At 43.7% G+C, this 18687-nt stretch overlaps 1 protein-coding gene across 1 annotated transcript in view; it reads left to right on the forward strand.

The window, feature by feature from the left end:
* Nucleotides 1-18063, forward strand: part of LOC128310745 (limbic system-associated membrane protein) — a 55027-nt gene extending 36964 nt beyond the window's left edge. The window contains exons 6-10 of the mRNA XM_053047460.1: nt 1723-1820; nt 5367-5488; nt 9010-9190; nt 12073-12243; nt 17689-18063. Of these exons, the coding sequence (XP_052903420.1) occupies nt 1723-1820; nt 5367-5488; nt 9010-9190; nt 12073-12243; nt 17689-17871 (755 nt within the window). The 3' untranslated portion in view covers nt 17872-18063. The remainder of the gene's footprint in view (nt 1-1722; nt 1821-5366; nt 5489-9009; nt 9191-12072; nt 12244-17688) is intronic.
* The last annotated feature ends 624 nt before the right edge of the window (nt 18064-18687 follow it).

Consider the following 18687-nt stretch of genomic DNA (forward strand, 5'->3'; position numbering starts at 1 on the left):
GCCTCGTTCCTACTTTGACTTATTGCGGAATTTTAAATCATTTCTACCAGCGCACACGTTTATGATCGGTTGGTCTGTAGCAATTACAGCTCCGGACCGTGGGTCTCTGGAGCAGCTTCATTCGGGTCAAGGTTGATGGCAAATGCTTCGCAAAGAGGTTCGCTAATTATGAAGCACTGTTCGTATGTGAGATGTGGAGTATGAATGAAGTATGAATTAAAGATTGGACGGAAAAGAATGTTGCCCACTTGTCGTCACCCCGTGATCATGCTGTCCGACCATTGTCGTATTGAGTTTGATTCATCGGCGATCATTATGGATGATGTGCTACTGGGCTGCCACGAGGGACAGATAGCGCATTCTCTCGGTGTTAAATATTCACATACCAATTTAAGATGAACTCGCACCGGCAAGATGCTCGCCCGTTGATTGGAACAACTTTAAATCGTATCAATAATGCCACGAGAGTGGCATGCGCACCATTGAATCGGTCTAATTGGATATTGATTTCTTCTGACCAAGCAATGCCATCAAGCAGGTTTGATTTCTCTTACACGTGGTATCGTGCTGTTTGCTGTGTGCAAGTTATTTGATTTCAATGCATCATGCAAAAGAGGATCATTATGCGATCGAACCATTCTCCAACCCGTACATATTGCACCGTGGGTTTAAGGTTTCCGGGGGCGTTAAATTCCTTTCCTGCCCGAAACCGATGCGAACCGATGCCCTCGATTGTGCAGCGAATTTGGAAAATGATAAATTTTCCATATTGTTATTTGCTATAAAGCGGCCAAAATTGAATGCACAAGCGAGCATTGCGAGATGCGCCGGCCGATGAATAAGGAAAACGGGAAGACATGCTTACCCGGCAAAGAACCGGAACCGGTACCCCGTGATCGCACCGATGCCAATAATATTTGACTCCCCGTTCGGGTGTACCATTTGCCCGAAAAAAGCGGAATACGAGGCGTCTACCGTCGAAGTCACAGGGGGAAAAGTGTTTACCTTTATTCAAATTTCAATGCATTGCCGCATTCCTCAATTTGTTGCATAGAAAACTGTGTGACGGAGATGCGCGCGGTTGCATCCCGGGGTGCGGGGGGCAGAGCTAACGACGGACTCATTCGGCAAATCTTGCTACGTGCCTTTGCACGTGCACGTGTTTCCACGAAGGGCGCCCGTAACGAGCCTGATCGTTTCGAAAAAAAAACCCACCCACGGAGACTCAAACGGTTGGATGTTTAGCGCAAAGAATGGGATCACGAAAATTGCATAAACACTTAGCCCGTGCATGTTTTGTATGGATTCCTTTTTTTATTGCCTTCAAAAGCAGTGGAAAGCCGGCAGGGTTGGCAAGGAAATCCCCAAGAATAAATATGCATTTCTGTTCAAGCATTCGTACGGTTTTTTTAAAAATGTTTTATTTGTGGGAAATTTCGCATTTCGCGAAGAATGTGTCTTTCGTGGGGTTGGATCAGCGGTGAAAAGCGTCTTCCAACAATGGCCCACTTTGTGGGATGTATGCAAGTATGCAAAAGCATTGAATACAGTATGCGGACAACTTCAGCTCACAATACACATTCTGTGCGAGTTCTTTCAAAGATATAAAACACCTCCAATTATTTGCTTTACTTATACTTTTGATAATACTGTACAGCATCTTCTAATTGATTACATCTACTAAACCACCCTCATTATGCTCTGCGTCTTCTTCTTCCACAGCACCGCCCGATATAACCGTCGAGAAGACATGGGTTCATGCCAGCGAGGGCTTCGACATCGATCTCGTATGCATCGTGCACGGTGACGTGAACTCGGAGGTAAGCGCACTCATTAAAACTTCCCAACATCCCGGGCACACCGTTTTACACCTGCACCTGCCCGTGCACAGTGCGAAACTTCGCAAGCTTCGCTGGTGGCAAAGTGAAAAGTAAACTCGGAAAAATGTTTCCACTAATTGTTAGGATTTCTGACAGTGTTCGCAAAGACATGGACAAACTTTGTCGTGTCGGGGTTTTCTGATTGCACCGTTGCAGCCATTCCCCGTGAGTGAAATATGCTGCAAAACCTCCCCCGTGAAGCGCAACATAAGTTTTAACCGTCGCGGGACGATGATTCCATCCGAATGTAAAGTCAAAATAATGCGAACCGAATCAACATTGCAGTGCTGCGCTTTGAAATTGCCCTCCACCGGGATGGATCACGTTACAGCAGCCGTTTAAAATGCAGCACCCATCGAGGAACTCGCCACCCTCCCTGGCGAAGGGGCGGCCAAAATGGGAAGGAGTCACCGGAGCAACTGCTCGTGCTGTCGGTGCTATTTGCGCAACAATTTCTTTCTTGGTCGCTCGGGACAAGACATTTTACCGACGGCGTACATGTGATACTTTCCGGTTTTAACTCTCTTTAGACCCCCCTCCCCCACCCAGACCAGGTGGGCACCAGGTCGGTCGGCACATTGCCGAAAACTGGTGCGCCACAAATAGTGGCTGGAATGGCGCGTTGCACGCAGTGACAACTTTTCCGTCAAACTTTGTAATTCATTTGCGATCAACTTTTGGCACCGTACCCGGGGCACGATGTAAATCAACGTCCGAAGTTGTTTAAGTGGAATGCTAACGATTTATTTACATTGCAATGGAAACGTTAATTGTAAACGATGGTTTTGTTTTGTTCTTGCTGTTGTCGTTGTTTGCTGCAAATTTTGTGTTTTAAAACTCGCAAACTGGTTGATTCGTTGATGGAACGTTTTAAAAATAGTTATGATAGAGTGGTGGAATAGTTTGATTGAATTTAGTTTGAATGAAATTTAACCAGCGCGTTTTTTTTGTTCGGTGTTTTTCTTTATTCTTAATGATTTTGTAGCAAATTGTAGTTGGTTTTGAACAAAATAAATGAATTAAATTGCTACAGGGTTTTCGAGGATTTCATTGAAATGTTCAGCGAGATGTTGGTGTAGTTCGAGTAGATCGAGATTGTTCGATCAAGTAGCCGGTGTTGACATATTGAACAATGCTGCTAAGCTACGGCCGAATGTTGTTGCTGGCAACACTGCAACTAGCATACAGTCGTTGCCGCTAAATTTTGTGTCGTAGTCATAATTTTTTGACAAAGAGCATCAAGTTTTGACTTGATCAAGCATAGTCATGATTTTAATGTTATGTTTAATGGCAGTTTAATTTAATGATAAGAAATTGTGAATAAAAATGATAAATTTATTGTGAATAACGTATAAAATTTTATGAATCTATGTAAAAACAGTGAGTTTATTGGTAATTTTGCGATTGTGAATAAGCCTTTCAATCATTTGTTTTTCAATTTAGCAAGTGAGAATCAATTTAAAATTAAAATGAATTTATTTATGCTGAATTAAACATAAAATTAACGGTAATTGATTTTATATGTTTTGTTTATATATTTTTTATTTTACCTAATTCCATCAAACTTTCTTCCTTCGTGGAGTACTTCACAATTTGAGACAACTACGACATTTGGGAACTACGGAACAAAAATATATGCCCACTGTCAAAAATTGGTGATCACGAGACAAAAATTGATACCTTCTGTCGTATAATTGGTGAATACGAGACAAAAAATCATGCGTTAGCGACGAAATTAAGCGGCAACGAATGTAAAGTACAGCGACGTTACTTCTGTCCACACATAGCAACCGCGTTGGTAGCAACAATTTTTGACAGTTGCTTATTAGTTCTGTTGAACAAGTCTGTACAATTCATTCGTGAAACACTCAATTGTATGCACGAACAAAACAAACACTCGGAGAACATGTTAATATAATGCTCGAAAACCCTGTAATCGCTTCATAAAAATAAATTTAAAATTTTTATTCTCATCTAGCAAAGTGCCTGTAAAGCTTCCTTCCACGAGTGAAGCACTACCGCTGCAAAGTCTTATCTAGTTAATTAACAAACTATAACCCCTGAAATCCCTTTAACTCATTTTCACATCGATAAATTAATTTCACATTAGCTTCTTCGCTCTTTTCGGTGCTCCATCTTTGGCGCCCTTATAAAGCAAGGCATCAAGCAAAAATCGATTTTTTTTGCGAACCTGTTCTTTCACGCTAACACTAATGAACAATTTTGCATGGTGGCAGAGTCAAATGAAAAAAAAAAAAACAACCCAACCAAAGTCAAAAGAAAAGCGTTGAAAAGCGGTTCTTTTGCACTTCGTGCCGCTTGGTTTGAGGATAGTTGCAAGGGAAATATCCAATGGAGAGAAAGATGGCAACAAGAAAAAAAGGATTCTAAAATAGATCAGTCTCAGCTTGAGAGCTTCGCTTTTAATTGTCTTTTAATCCTTCCGTTTTTCGCGGAGTGTGAGTACAATGAGAGAAAGGAAAAAAGAATCACACACACACAAAATGGCGAAAGACATCTTGTCGTTTTTTTTGCGCCATCTTCTTCTTTGAACCACAAAACTAGCCAAGCCGATGACAGGTCGGAGTGTAGAAGCTTTCCACCACCATCTTCTTTGCATCTTTGCATTGAGCAGGAATGGAAAATGGCCGGATAAGGGATAGAAAAAAAAACCCGGAAGCTCTCCTGCGTTGCTGGAGATAGTATTAGTTCTTAAAATAATGCTACCCCCTTTGAAACAAAGCGCACCGGGTGCTGGTTGATGGAATGGCACCTAGAGGGAACGCAGCAAAAGAATGGAAGTAAAACTGAGAATGGAAGTAGAAAGGAAGAGGGATCAGGAATGAATGGGAAGAACAAAAAAAAAAACAAACGGGCTACACCTCGCTTATCCTAACGCACGATAAGCGAGCGCACCGAGTCTTGAAGCAGTCCGGAAGCACTCGGGAACAGGAAATACCGGCAGTGTATTCCCGTGCTGTGCCGTATTAGTTTGAAACTTTCATAGATTAATTAAAACTTTCAGCCAGGCAGTTCATTTTTTTCTTCTGCCCGCTAACCCCCCTCCTCCCCAACCCTTGCAATGGTGCGGAAAGACTCCTTCCCCTAACGGATGGATGGGGTATTATGATGACAATGTTCATCGGTCCCATGCGCCAGCGCCACCCTTGCAGGAGGTGTGCGATAAAGTTCCACACTGCGCTTGGTGTTGTTTTTGCTTCGCTCGTTGCAGTTTAAAATTAAACGTGAAGTAGTATGTGGAAGCCCGGAAAGTATCGCGTTGATTGTTGGAATAAAATTAATAACAAGTAATGAATATGTTATCTCTCTGCGGGGTTTAAATTAATGCAACCCGTTCGGGAAGCTCTTGGGGGCGCGCGCCCTTAGAAATGAACGATTCATTCGAGATTGCAGATGGTTTTTGCTACAGTTTGGTGTGTTTAATGCGTAACATTCTTTTTCTACCTTTCCTCGACTCAATTCCAGATGCTTTGGTACCAGAACTCCTTCCTGCTCGATCCGACCGATCGCCGCTCGATGTACTCCCGGGGTGACAAGTACACGCTGAACATTAGAAACTTTCAGCAATCCGATTTCGGCAACTACAGGTAAGGCATCTTCCATTCCAAGGCACCCGTATGTAACTGTCCCAATCCCACCGGGCACCCTGGAAACATTTTAAATGCCGTTACGTTAAAAACCCCGTCCCGATGCTGCTGGAAATGCGGCGAACGTTTGCCCATGAAACCAAATTATGTACCGATTAGCTATCGAAAAAGACGGGTGGAAAGTTTTCACATTTCGCCCGGAAAATAATCACGCAAAAACCACTCCGCCAAAAGCATTCCGAAGCGTGCGAACTGAACCGTGAAAAGGCTCCCGGTACAGACGCTCGTTAACAATTAACCGAATGACTTCATCTTTCATCTGTTGCCGCAGCGTTGGTTGGTCGATAAGACATCAAACACAAAGTCCTTCAAGTGAACAGGACGGAGGGAGAATGGCCCGAGTTGTTGTGGATGTGATTTGGGTGAAAGTTTTGTGGCGGGTGCTCCACGGTGATCGTTATCCTGTCAACCGGGCGAACCAACCGTCAAACCCCCGCTGGTTTGAGCTTCAGCCTCACGGGACGTTTTTCTGGGCGGACGGGGAAGGACAGGGACGCACTAATTTCCCCCCAAAGTATCCCCAGCATGCAAACAGTTCTTGCCCTCCCCTTCCCTCCCACATACCCTCAAAAACCGCAAAACCTTCGTCGTACCGCTCAGCAAATAATCAAAGTTTTAAGCTTTTATGCCTATTCCCGGGCAGTTTGCCGACCGAAAACCACGTCCATAAATGACTTTTGGCCCCCGGTTTTGGTAGCCAGATGATCCATTCGGTTGGAAAAACGGGGCACCGCTCCGCACGCAACCACCAACGGCGCGGAAAAACCTTCCGTACCCGTGAAGGTTGCACAACCTTTTCACCTTCCGAGGCCATAAAGAGCGTTTAAAAATTCAAATCTAAATCATTTTAATCATCCTTCACATCGGTTGAGTTCGGTAAAGCTTGGCTGCGCTGCTGCCGTTTGGACATCACTATGTCAGAGTGGCTAACTTTCTGTGCCGATGGCTTTGCCTCCCTCTGGCCCACGCTGCTTTCTTCGTGAAGTTAAACCATTTTCCAAACTTTGCCAACGATTTTGCCTCGTCCTCGTCCTTCTCGGAACACCGAACCGACCAACCTTGAGGTTCGTCTATTTACGCGCGCAAAGATGCGGATGCGGTTGAAGTAAGTTTCGGCCCGGTCCGGCATGTGTTTTCGGGCGTTGTGGATGGGGACGGGAGGGACAACATTCATTTTGAATTTCCGCTTTTGAACGATGGGCCATAACGATAATACTAATGTCTTTTAAGGCATTCGGTTGCGTGTTTCTGGATCTGGTTGAAGCAGCTGGATTTATTATGTGGTGATGTGCCGTGGAACGCAAAGATTGATGCAAAGCGCTTGATTGAATGATCCGATTGGCGCTGATGAATCGTTTGGGAGATTGAAGGTGATGCACTATTGTTGACATAAGCCTCCTTCCCAGCCTGTTATATCGTTATATCTTAATGTGTATCATATTTTATATGGGAGAACCGTCAAGAACTACATTAAAACGAATTGAGTAATGATTCCGAAACTCCCTTCCCTAATGGGGACACATGCAATGTTGTTGACTCTTTGGATTACAGTGGAACTTTGAGTTGATCCCGCCTTTATCGCTGAGTATGTTTTATGTAAAGCAATTATGGCAAAGTAGAGGACCAAACAAGCGGTCCTATAGATACAGTTTTTGTACTTCGGATTCTTCGGAAAGATCTTTGCTGCTGAGACGCTCGCTCGCTTAATGATGATCTCTTAAAATGTCGATAAAATCCATTATGAAGTTGGACCCCTCCGGGACTGCTCCCACTAGAGAACCTTTTCCCCCAAAACCATCTTCTTCCGACAGGGCTAGCTATATTAACAAACAATTTCGGAACAACTCCACCAAACCATTCCGACGACCTTTTCTGATGTACTTTCAATTTCGTCCCAAGCAAAACAAAACCCACACACCGCTGGAACATGACACGTTTCATCGTACGATTTAACAGCAACCGATACAGCAACCGTTATTGCAGTCGAGATTTTTGGGGTAGAACGTTATCTCGGGTTCGTATAAGCCGGTCAGAGAGAGAGTGAGAGATAGAAGAAAAAATCCCTCACCCCCCCTGCTTGAAAACCCAATTTCCGTGCCGTGGCGAAAATTGTGCATGACCGCTCCGGTGTGAGCCTTTCGGGTTTTTGAGCCCGTTTTAGGAAATGAGCAAGGCCATTTATTCTCGGGACGGCCCCTGTTCGATGCGGCCAGCAAGACGAAGCTGGTTCGGTTGCGTCTTTTCGAAATCGAAACTAATTTCCTCCCTGCCCGCTAAGCACTGGCAGCGACTGGCACCACCTGGGCCGTACACGCCGTGTACGCGTCCCGATGCGCACAGACGGATGTGAAAAATTGCACTCCTCTCCCAGGCAGGAGGTCGGGAAAACTAATTGAACCGAGTATAGCCTCAAATTGTGAGCAATCCGGTTCGGTTGTATTGTGAAGCGAAAGAACAAAAAAGTGTCCTTTTTTTGTGTGTTGTTGTGGGGGACTGAACTTGCAAAAAGCAATTGGGATCTGACTCTTATAATAGGATTAATTAGGCTCGAAAATTGGTTCGTGACAAATTCATACCTCCCCTTTCCCATTTGGACGATTCTGTCCTCGGCGTTCTGGTTTTCTCACCCGACCTGGGTGTTTCCGGGGGCTTAATGTCACGGCTCGGAACGGTGGATAAGCTATCCGCGGAAGCGGAACAAAAAACTCATCTGAAAACAATGAAAATTTGATTTAGTGCCTTACCCGGAATATTGGAAGGTTATAACTTTGGAGTCCTTAATACCAAACTCCCGGTGGGTTAAGACATTCGATCCCACCGAAATATGATGCCAATACTGGTGGATATAAGTAAAAGAGTAAGGAAAAATGCCAAAATCGCATAAGAAAACCGCTAAAAATTTGGCAAAATTATTCTCACCCACCTCTACGCCTACTCGCGTGCCGATTTCAGCTCCTAAATCTGGTACCGGGCATCCGGATGAGTCCCGTTTACACCCTACGACAGACAGTTACACCAGCTCGTAGATAATAAATCTCGTCTTAATTTTATGATTTACGGTCATGAAAATTGCAGGAAGTCTTCAGACGAGTTTCACTCGGTCGGGCGCGTCGTCCGCGAAGTGGGTTGCCGTGCCATGCCTGGTATCACTAAAAAAGTGTGTGGGGGTGGAGGATTGGAATTAAAGACACCCACAAACGCCCCACGAAACCTCGGGTTGCGTACAAACCGCAACAACTCGTGGCTCGTGTTAATGACGCCTTCAGGGTTTTAGGTACACGAGCACTCCTCCCTTGTGCGCCCCCCTTTTTCTCTTATTCCCCCACCCATTTCGAGCCTTTATCCATCCTTAACTCCACCGACGGGTAAAGTTGCGCAAAAGTTACTCATCGCTGATGATCGTTCCGTTTTTTTATTCGTCTCTTTACCATTTTTTTCCTCCCTCTTTTCTACTTTTGCAGCTGCGTTGCCGACAATGCCTTGGGCAGGACGAAAAAGTACATCGAAGTTTCCGGCCGACCCGGCCCGGCTGCGTTCCTGTCGCCGGCGTACAGCAACTATCTGGACCGGTACAATCTCACCTACACGATAGAGTCTATCCCACCGCTGGACGAGATCAAGCTACTTTATCGAAAGTTGATGGTGGGTAACGGTGGTGCCATTTGAGTTGCTTTTCTCTTTGTTCGCTGATGCACATTAACACTCGTTTTTTTTGTTTTTATTGCTATTAATTATTGTTTGTGGAGGTATAAATTGAGCAGGAAGAATGCACTTTGTCAGACTACTTATGGGGTGCGGATCCATCCATTAACCGTACCTGAGAATTTGCAAGTCCGTTTTGGAATATCATTTCAACTCTTGAGATTCTTCATCTAAATAACGTTTTTTTATCTATGAATCAGTTGGGTAATTCGGATTCAGATTCATGAATCTGAATGAATCTTTGAATTGAATGAATATGAATCTGAATCTTTATTTCGGAGATTCATGAATCCTCGAGAGGTATGAATCCTCAGATGTTCATAAATCCTCAAAATTTCGGCGTGAGAATCTACTCTTGATTTGAAACACTCCTCGTTAAAGATTCATATGATTGACTCTTCAAAAAAGATTCATTAAGCACAACACACAGAAAGCTTACTAAAACCTAATAAAAATACTTCGTAGGCAGATCAAATTAATATAAATTTGACAATATCTTCCGGAGAGTATTTCCAACGATGACAACCATGTTCGATATAAGAAGTAGCAGTCATTACATCCGTTTACGCCCTAAGTAGTAGTCGTTAATAAATGTTGGTCTTTTCCGAGATTATTAGCACTTCCAGGGCACTGATGTGCATCAGTTGTGGTAAGATGCCACATATTTTGAGTACGAAATCCTGAAGATCTTGATCTCGTCACACGAGAAACTCGTCTACTCATCAATTATTTGGTTGCGATCGCAATAAAAAGCCACACTATTTGACTAACAGCAGTATTCCTGGGAAGCTTAAGAAATGAACTGTGTGGAATTCGGACTAGTATCTCTGGTATCTTTGGATTTCGCCCGGAGATTTTTTAATAATGATTTTCTAATAATAATATCTAAAAACTAGTTTGATCAATTGGCATCGACTGCACATGTTCCTATTGTTGAACGTCTCTACTTGAGGAACGAACGTAAGAACTATTAGTACGAAGTGGCAGGACTCTCCTTTTTGAGGTATTATGGGAAGATTCACCGCCTTCATTCATATATCACCGCCTAGTATTCGAGTATTTCCAATGCGAACAGCTTGATCTTTATAATATGCCATGTAAATTATATTTGTCTATTTGGAAGTACGATAACACATAGTTACAATCTGCACATACTCTAGTGCAACGTAAAGAAAATAAGTATCCTTGCAAAGATGATCTAGGAAGGGCGACTTAGAGTCTTTCGGTGAACTAAATATTGATGGATGCAAACAGGGTTTACAACTTCGCTAGAATTATATATTTTCTCTTGAAACGTCACACAACTATTGTCCAATACCTCAAAAATAAAAACAACAATCAAACCCAATACGAATTAGTAGCTCCACACACAAAACCATATTTGTGATCCTCAATTTTTGTCTAAGTTTTACTCTATCCGGTGATAACATTCCAATTCCAAACTCCATCTACAAATCGGCTTATTTTGTTCGATACAGGAGCAGCCCTGCCTAGGCGGCTTCGTAGTAAATTCTATTCCACCTAGTTCCCATAGTCGCCTAGTGGTAGCTGATTGTCATGGCGGGCAGCCCTTCCGAAGCTTAAAACGACAGACGAACATAATCGCATTGCCGTTGATTACGCTAAAGCTTTCTCTGTTCGTGTGCATGTGTGGAAGGGTTTTAGTGTGTTGGGACCGTCCAGTAGAAACGAAAAGATACATTAGTTTATCAATTTTTAACGATTTTCATCCCTCACAGTTGTGTACTGGCGAGGAAGGGTAGTAGTGTTTCCACTTCAATTCGTCACCATCGTTGCGGGGCTCGATGAAAGCCGCACCACGACACAACACTACTACTGCATGGCTATACATTTTTAATGCAAGTGACATTTTAAAAGCTGCCCTTTCCCTGCAAGTGCAAAATATGTGAACGATAAGTGTTTATTATTGATTCAAATTGAAAGGTCTTTAAGTTTGTGAGCAATGTTTTAATGATTCTTTTTCGCCACTTTTGGAGCAACACGCTGTTTTGAATTTAATAATCTTTTGTAAACAATTATCATTTGTTTGCAAAAAATAAATCTCTCTTCCTCACATGAAGCTTTATCGCTTATAATAAATATAAAATTATCGTTATATGTTTACATATACAAACATAATACACCTGCTGGCATATTTATGTCCAGCATTATGTTGATCTGCGTCAGTACTCAGAGCAACAACGAAAAAAAAAGGCACTGAAATTAAATTTCCCACTTCCATTATCACATCTTACACACACACACGACGGGGGGGGCTTTTTGCCACACGCTTAACGGTGTCTCGTTTTCTTGTTCCATTTGCACTTCAATTTTCACTCCATGCTCCATGGATGCTGTCCGACCAAACCATCACGGGCCATCATTTATCATCGGTCAACACAAACGGGCCACGGTTGCGGAACTCGCAACCTCGCCGGACAATGTTTGGACGGATCATCACGCAAATCTCAACCGCTGCTGCCTCGCTCCGTGAAACCACCGCAACGACCGTCATCCTTTCGTGGCTCGGTTTGGGGGGAACGTGATGTGGAACCTGTGGCCTGTGTTTTTTGTCTTATTTGGACCTGCCGTTCATTTACTCGGTGGTGTTGATGCTCGAATGATGATCATGATGTGACGACTACCGACTCTGGCGTCAATGATGATGGTACGCGCGCGCACGGGACATACTGATGACATGTGTGTGCTTTTTATGTGGCAACAATGCACGTACAACACCGCTAACAAACGACTGCATCCCGAAAAAAATCGCCCTCCTCACAACTCTGTCTGCCCCTGGCTCTGGGTACGCGGTGCTGCAGATGAACGAAACATATCAACATCCGGGCAGCTGGGAGGACACCATTTTAGTGCCAACATTAACCAGATCCGATCCTACACATTTTATTATGTCGCATGTGATAAGGGGGCTTTCGCCGAACTCCGTCTACGAGGTAATGATCCAGGCGCGGAACGTGCACGGCTGGAACGAGGTAAGTGTTTCGCTTTTGTCAATGTAAAATGTTTCGTGTCCTTTTTACGTTCTCGTTTTTGGGGGGCAGGGTGTGTTTTTCCCCCTTTCTCGCTTTGATCCGTTATTTCAAACCATTACAAACTGGCGCGTTGCCAGTCGCGCTGTGGCACTGCACGTGAAAACGCAACCACCCGAACAGTGATGGCACTCTTCCTGAGCGCGGCCTGTTGTTGTTCGTCCGCTTCCTACATATAGGTGTAGCTACAATACTTTTTTCATTCATTCTCTCTGTCTCTCTGCTCCGTTTCGTCCTTTCGTCCGGAATCTCGGTTTGCGATTTACGACTCGAGCTGAAAGCCTCATCCTTCCGGTTGGTTTTGATGAATTGTTTCATTACACGTTCCCTTCCATCCAGGTCCTTGCCGTTGGGTACCGCTTCCGACCACCGGCTTACAGATATGTCACATTCTGCTCCATAATCTTCATGTTGACTGTAGGAAGATAAAACAGCTTCACGGGTGGTGTTGGTGGTGGGATATAAATACTGGGTAGCGCAACGCCACAAAAGACAGGAAAGCATCTCCGCTCGTGCGGTGGAAGAGTGTGTGAGTGGGTGGTTAAATTAAGGCATTGAAGTCTGAAGGCTAAAAAGCTTTTCTGTGGTTTCTAATAGTTGAGGTAGCTTCCTGTTTGGAAGCTGAGTAATATCCTTTTTCTTTCTGCTGGAACTTCATCAACCTGGGAAGTAAATTGTTACACTCCGGCGCCGTGCAAGCAACTAACATGTGCCAGAAATGTGTTTGATTGCACGAGCATGAGCAACCGCTGTCTCGACACTCTCGGTGGAAGCTTTAAAGATTTTAATTTAAAACACTATGTGTCGAAGAATTCCATCAAAGTATCGCTAAAACCAGCAGTCATGGGCGGTTCTGCGTCAAATAGGACGAGTACAGAAAGATCTGTCGTACCTGTCCGGCATTGATCAGGGAAAATAATTCGAATACTTTGTATAGTACATCGAGTTATTCTTTGAATGATGCTATATGACTTATAAATGATAGCATGAAACACTGCAAATAGTCTAACTTCAGGCGCAACGTGTATCGTTTCGATTGTCTAACTTTAGGCGCAAAGATCGTACAACGTAATGAACGGCCCAAATAGTTACTATGTTCAGTAATGTATTTTTCATAAAACTAAATAGAAGTTTCAGGGCGGTCCGGTCGCAGGCCTTAACACGAGCGGACCGGACCAATCCTCTGTAGCAAGAATTCACTATCCTGCTACGTGGTAAAGTAAGTCAATATGGCCAGGCCGTTCTAACGAATCAAAATAGAAGTTTCGGGGCTGGGCTGGTGGCGAATTGATTCCGGCAGGACCGGACCGAAAATCCCATCCGGACCAACCCCCTGTACGCAGGACTGACGATCTCACTACCGGTAAATAAAATCTAAAGAAAACCAGAAATGGCAAATCTAGACCTTTTGAGGTTGTTAGATCGGTAGGGAAGAAAGTAGAAGTTTCCCTCAGTTCTAAGATTTCAGTTGTACAAGGCATGTCCTATTTATAATAGAGAACTAATGCAACAGTGCAATGGGACTCTACTGGGAAATTTCTCATCAATATTATTACATCGCTCGTCTCGTCTTGGTTAATGAACTAACCTAAAGTCCATACGTTCATAACCATTTCTTCAAATTGATAGAATTAGACAAGAGTAAAAAGTAGGTTAGGGAAACAAAGCGACATCCCCAGGATCGAAAAAGTGAGCCATTGGCTGTACTTAAAAATCGAAGTTTTTCCAAGATATATGAACGAATGTAATTCGATCATGACTTTCCAAAATAAATAAAAAATGTAAAGTGAGGTGCTTGATATCAACTCTCTTCCTCACGAAAATTATATTAGTTATTGGCAGGAATTTAGGCAATTGCCAGAAATTGTGATCTTGGACGAGAGCATTTGTTGTGATCAATTGCTATATCGACAAAACGATTCTGGGTACTTAATTGCATAGTTCCCACAATGTACTTAGTACATCATTGTCATCTTTTGTGAAGATCTAACCTATCGTAACCATTTTTGGGTGCTTTAGAAAGGTGATTTCGAACCTTGAAGTTAGTTGATGTTTAAATTAAAGATGGATGTCTGTGGAACCTTGAAGTTATAGCCACTAAGCACTGAGATATCTGAATGTATTTTAGAAAATTACCAAATCTAGAGAACGTTGACACTTCATCAGTTCTCAAGACAATGCCTTTCCCATTACTCAACGTAAGTAATAAAAGTCGAGGCTCACCGGTGTAACGCTTGCATTGCATTCCTTTTTCCCAGTACTCTGCCCCAGCTACCTCAGTGTCTCAGATCAGGGGTGGTGATGCATTTGGCAAATTAGTTTTTAATGCACATCAAATCAAACGCACCCCAGCCCGCGCCTTATATTTCATTCATCAGCCGGCTTCATTTGTCAGCAGCCATTATACAAAGCGGGACAGCAGTAAAGTCAGTGCCGGACTCGGCGCAAGATATAAATTATATTCCTGCCAGTGCTGGCGGGCACGAGCGAAATGGGGCCAGTAATTCCGCACGGTCATTTGTTGCTCATTTCTCTGCCGCAGGAGCGAATTTTGCGACCAGTTTCTTCCACAGATTTGTAGCGAGCGAGGTGGCCGGCCGGCCGGCCGGCGTGATTTATAAGAATGATTTTCACAATTCTTTCCCCCCGTGATGGTCGATAAATCTTGCACGCGGTACGATTATCCTTTTACTTGTTATCGGTATCAGCAAACGGACTGTTGCTGTGTCTGTGTTGATTTGCCACATTCGCTCGGTGTGATCCGTTCGGTAGAAATTGAATCGAAATTACGTTTGTCTGGTGTCATTCAAACATAAATGGATTACATTAATGAATTTTACCCCCAAAAAGTATAAAAAAAGAAGCCCGGCAAGCCGGTTCGACACGAAGGAGCTTGTTTATTGGAATACAAATAATTTAAGCATCCGTAAGGATGCCGCCCATCGGAACAGCTTGTTTTCACATCACTTCAATCGAAGAAAGGGACACGAAATGTGAACCGAGGGAGGGACACGGTCAGCGTAGCTGCTGGCTGCTAATGCTTATTATCATAATAAACATTCCCTTCGATTGATACAACCACAAGCACCATCGCCAACCCGGTGTGGACGGTGTCAAAGTTCGGAAACAACCCTCCCTCAGCCAGGGCTTAAGAAGTTCCGCCCGGCCGCCCAACAAGTTTTCGCGCGCGCATGGCCCGAAACAACACAAAAACAATCCCATTTTGCGAACGGTCGAATGCGTTGTGCGTTGTCCGCCAACAGCAAGTTTCATTAATTTTCACTGTTACACACAAAATTCAAATTTCGCATTCCCCGGTTTTTCGGCATCGACATCGACAGCGCGCCCCAGTTAGACGTCGATGAAGCGCAGCTGAGCGGAATACCAAAACAGCGCCGAAACCATTCGGAGCATTTGCCGGCATAATGCTGTACGTGTCTGGGCATGGGGAAAAACGGGACGAAATATAAATAAAAACAAGATATTTCCATCTAAATATAGCTTCAGTAATGTGCAGAATAATGAACAGGACAACATTTTCAGCGCTCCCTTGTGCGCCTAGTGTGGGCCTGCGCTGGTTGGGATAGAGATTCCCAACCTAATGGATTAATGCGTCAATGCAGGAATGGCGCTCCGGGGCAACAAAAGGCATGACAATTTAAGTTTTGTCAGTCATTGAATAAAGTCTCGCAACTCGCAAGGCTTTGGAAAGCTAATTATAGAGCGGTTTGCTGCTGTTGCTGCCACTACTGCTTCAAAGCAGCCCGATAATCTTTAGCGTTATGAATGAAATATAAGATAAGCAAGCATATATGCTATCCCCCCACCCGGACGGGGTGGGTCCCCTTGAAAGCTTCTTGATCTTGAGCTTTCCGCGTAAGCATCGCCCAATAATAGATAATCCATAATGCATTTTCACCCGCAAACTATATACGCAAAGTTTTACGCACGTTTCGCACAATGGGTAAAACTCTGCGCCCTTATCGCAAGACACCATTTTGCCCCGGTGGGCCCGACAATGGACTCAATTTTGCGGGGCCTGATCATTAATTTCAACTTGTTCCATCATCACAATAGATTAAATCGTATTGTTCACTGCTAAACAACTATTAAACCGATTATCATTAGGCCGGGGCCCGATTCGACCAACCTTTTGTCGGCGCGAGTTGCGAGCACAAAATTCGGGCACAGGGTACGCCGTTTGCCGTTCCGGACCGAAACTTCCAAAACGAACCGCCCGCCGATGTGGCCGTTGATGCCGCGGGGCCAGAAGCAACCGGGCCGGAATGTTGGAAATAGTATCCTCTTGAATTAATTATTTCTGTTCATCACCATCGGAGTAGGCCATGGCTGGCATTAATCCAAAGCGTGATGGTGCAGTGGGGAGGGGGTGGGCGCAAACGGGGGATCCCTTCCGGCAGGCGAGAACACGCCGGCCTCCACGACGGCGGCACAGTGCCGATGATGCTCGTGGGAAGAAGCGTAATGGTTTCTCAGACAGGCGTGAAATATCTATTATAAACGATATGTATATTGGATTGATTAATTCGATTCCGCCTCCGACGTGCCACTAGAGCGAGCGACAATCGGATTTGCAGTGCGGTGCTTCCCCACGTGCCGGGCATGCGTGGGATCCGGGCCGGGCGTTAGTGATCCACTTCGCGCTTAATCGAATCTTTAACTCGTTGATTCATTGGCCATCGTTTGGGCCCCATTAGTCGCTTGATTACGTATGACTTTAACGGATGAGCGTGCAGGGGTAAGCGTATGTCGCATTTTGTCGTGCCACTGGTGTGTTCCTCCATTTATGTGCATCAGTCAATAAGATGCGTTTAAGACTTGCCGACTTCTAGCTCATTTGTCATCCTTTTAGGTTTCGTTTTAATTAAATCTCATATCGAAGCGGTTGTCATTGGAAACCGTCCACTATACGGACGCGATTTTGATTGCATAAATCTAGGGGTATAAATTGTGTTAGGGTTCGCAATCGCCATTGATACAATTTCCTGTGAAAGGCCGTTCCACTTCTTTAGTTTTGAGTTTGTTATTACTTTTAGACTTTGGTCAGAATTTTTTCATTATTTAAAATCGATATTTTTAGAAACTATTTATATTTGATATTTAACATTTATTTTATTCCGTAAACCTTTTAAATTATACTGAATATTGTTTAAGATTGATACATGTTTTTTTTTATTACATAAGGTCTTTCTTTTAACAATCAATTGAATATTGTGAAAAGAGCAACAAAACTGATTAAAATCCGGTTTGAAACTACGGTTAAACCTTGGCACATATTATGCGCCTGCATGTATGCAATTTCATTATTAAGCGGTTTCATTTAATACTAATCAATGGCAACACTTTAAACCCATTTCTTTCTTTCAGATTAGTGACATTCATCAGTTCTACACGCGTAACTTTGAGCTCACTCCGAACGAGCTGGAGTTCGTCATGAGCTCGATCTCCAACAGCGGCCACCGGAAACCATTCTCCCGGGCTTCAAGTTTCCAGATGCTGCTCGCTTGTCTTACGTTTGGGCTGCTCAGTCTGCCGGCGGTAAGATGGTAAGCTGGTTGGTGCGCGGGTAGCAATATAAAACGAAACAAGAAAGAAAAAAAAACCAAATGCTTAGCAATTTATAATAATTTCCCATTCCCGTAAGCTTCACAACAAGTGTAAAATAGATTTCAACGTAAGTGTGTAAAGAATGTGTCACTAGCGCCACAGGTTAGAATTCGATTGCCATTTTGAGTAAAAAGGGAAAACTCTCCAAATGTGAGCTAATGTTTCAGCTATCATTGGAAAACTGTCGTTCGAGGAAGGAATAAAGAGAAAGAGGGAGAGAAAAAAACACAAGGTGATATAGTCGATAGGAAGCTATAGTATCAGTGGTTTAAGTTGGTTGTTTTTTGGAAATCCCTCACCCGCCAGCTAGTGAATAATGATCCCGAGTAAATGGCTTACATTGGTAACCTTCATATAAATATTACTCGCCCAGAAGTAGGATGAACTGTATACAATGGTAAGAATCGTGTTTTATGTGCGTAAATGTGACAGAGAGTGTCGTGCTGCGGTGGTTCAGCAACCGGTGGCACCGAAACCGAAAACCGAATTCCTTTCCCGAATTGAATAATTAACGTAATCCTTAGGCAAACAAGCAAACCAAAAAAAACCGTCTTTGTGAATTAATATACTAAGCGAATGTCTATAGCAAGTGAGGAAGTGGTGTTTTTTTTTGTTTCAAAACAAAATACAAAGGTGATCCTTAGCACTTAGCACAGAACTGGAGGTAGTGCGTGAGCAGAATGAAGTGTTTCCGTAGCTGTACATATAGAACTCATTTCACCGTGTCCCCGTCTCTCAATCCTGCAACTCCCGTCTCCT

Source organism: Anopheles moucheti, chromosome 2 (genome assembly GCF_943734755.1).
Source record: "Anopheles moucheti chromosome 2, idAnoMoucSN_F20_07, whole genome shotgun sequence".
NCBI lineage: Eukaryota > Metazoa > Arthropoda > Insecta > Diptera > Culicidae > Anopheles > Anopheles moucheti.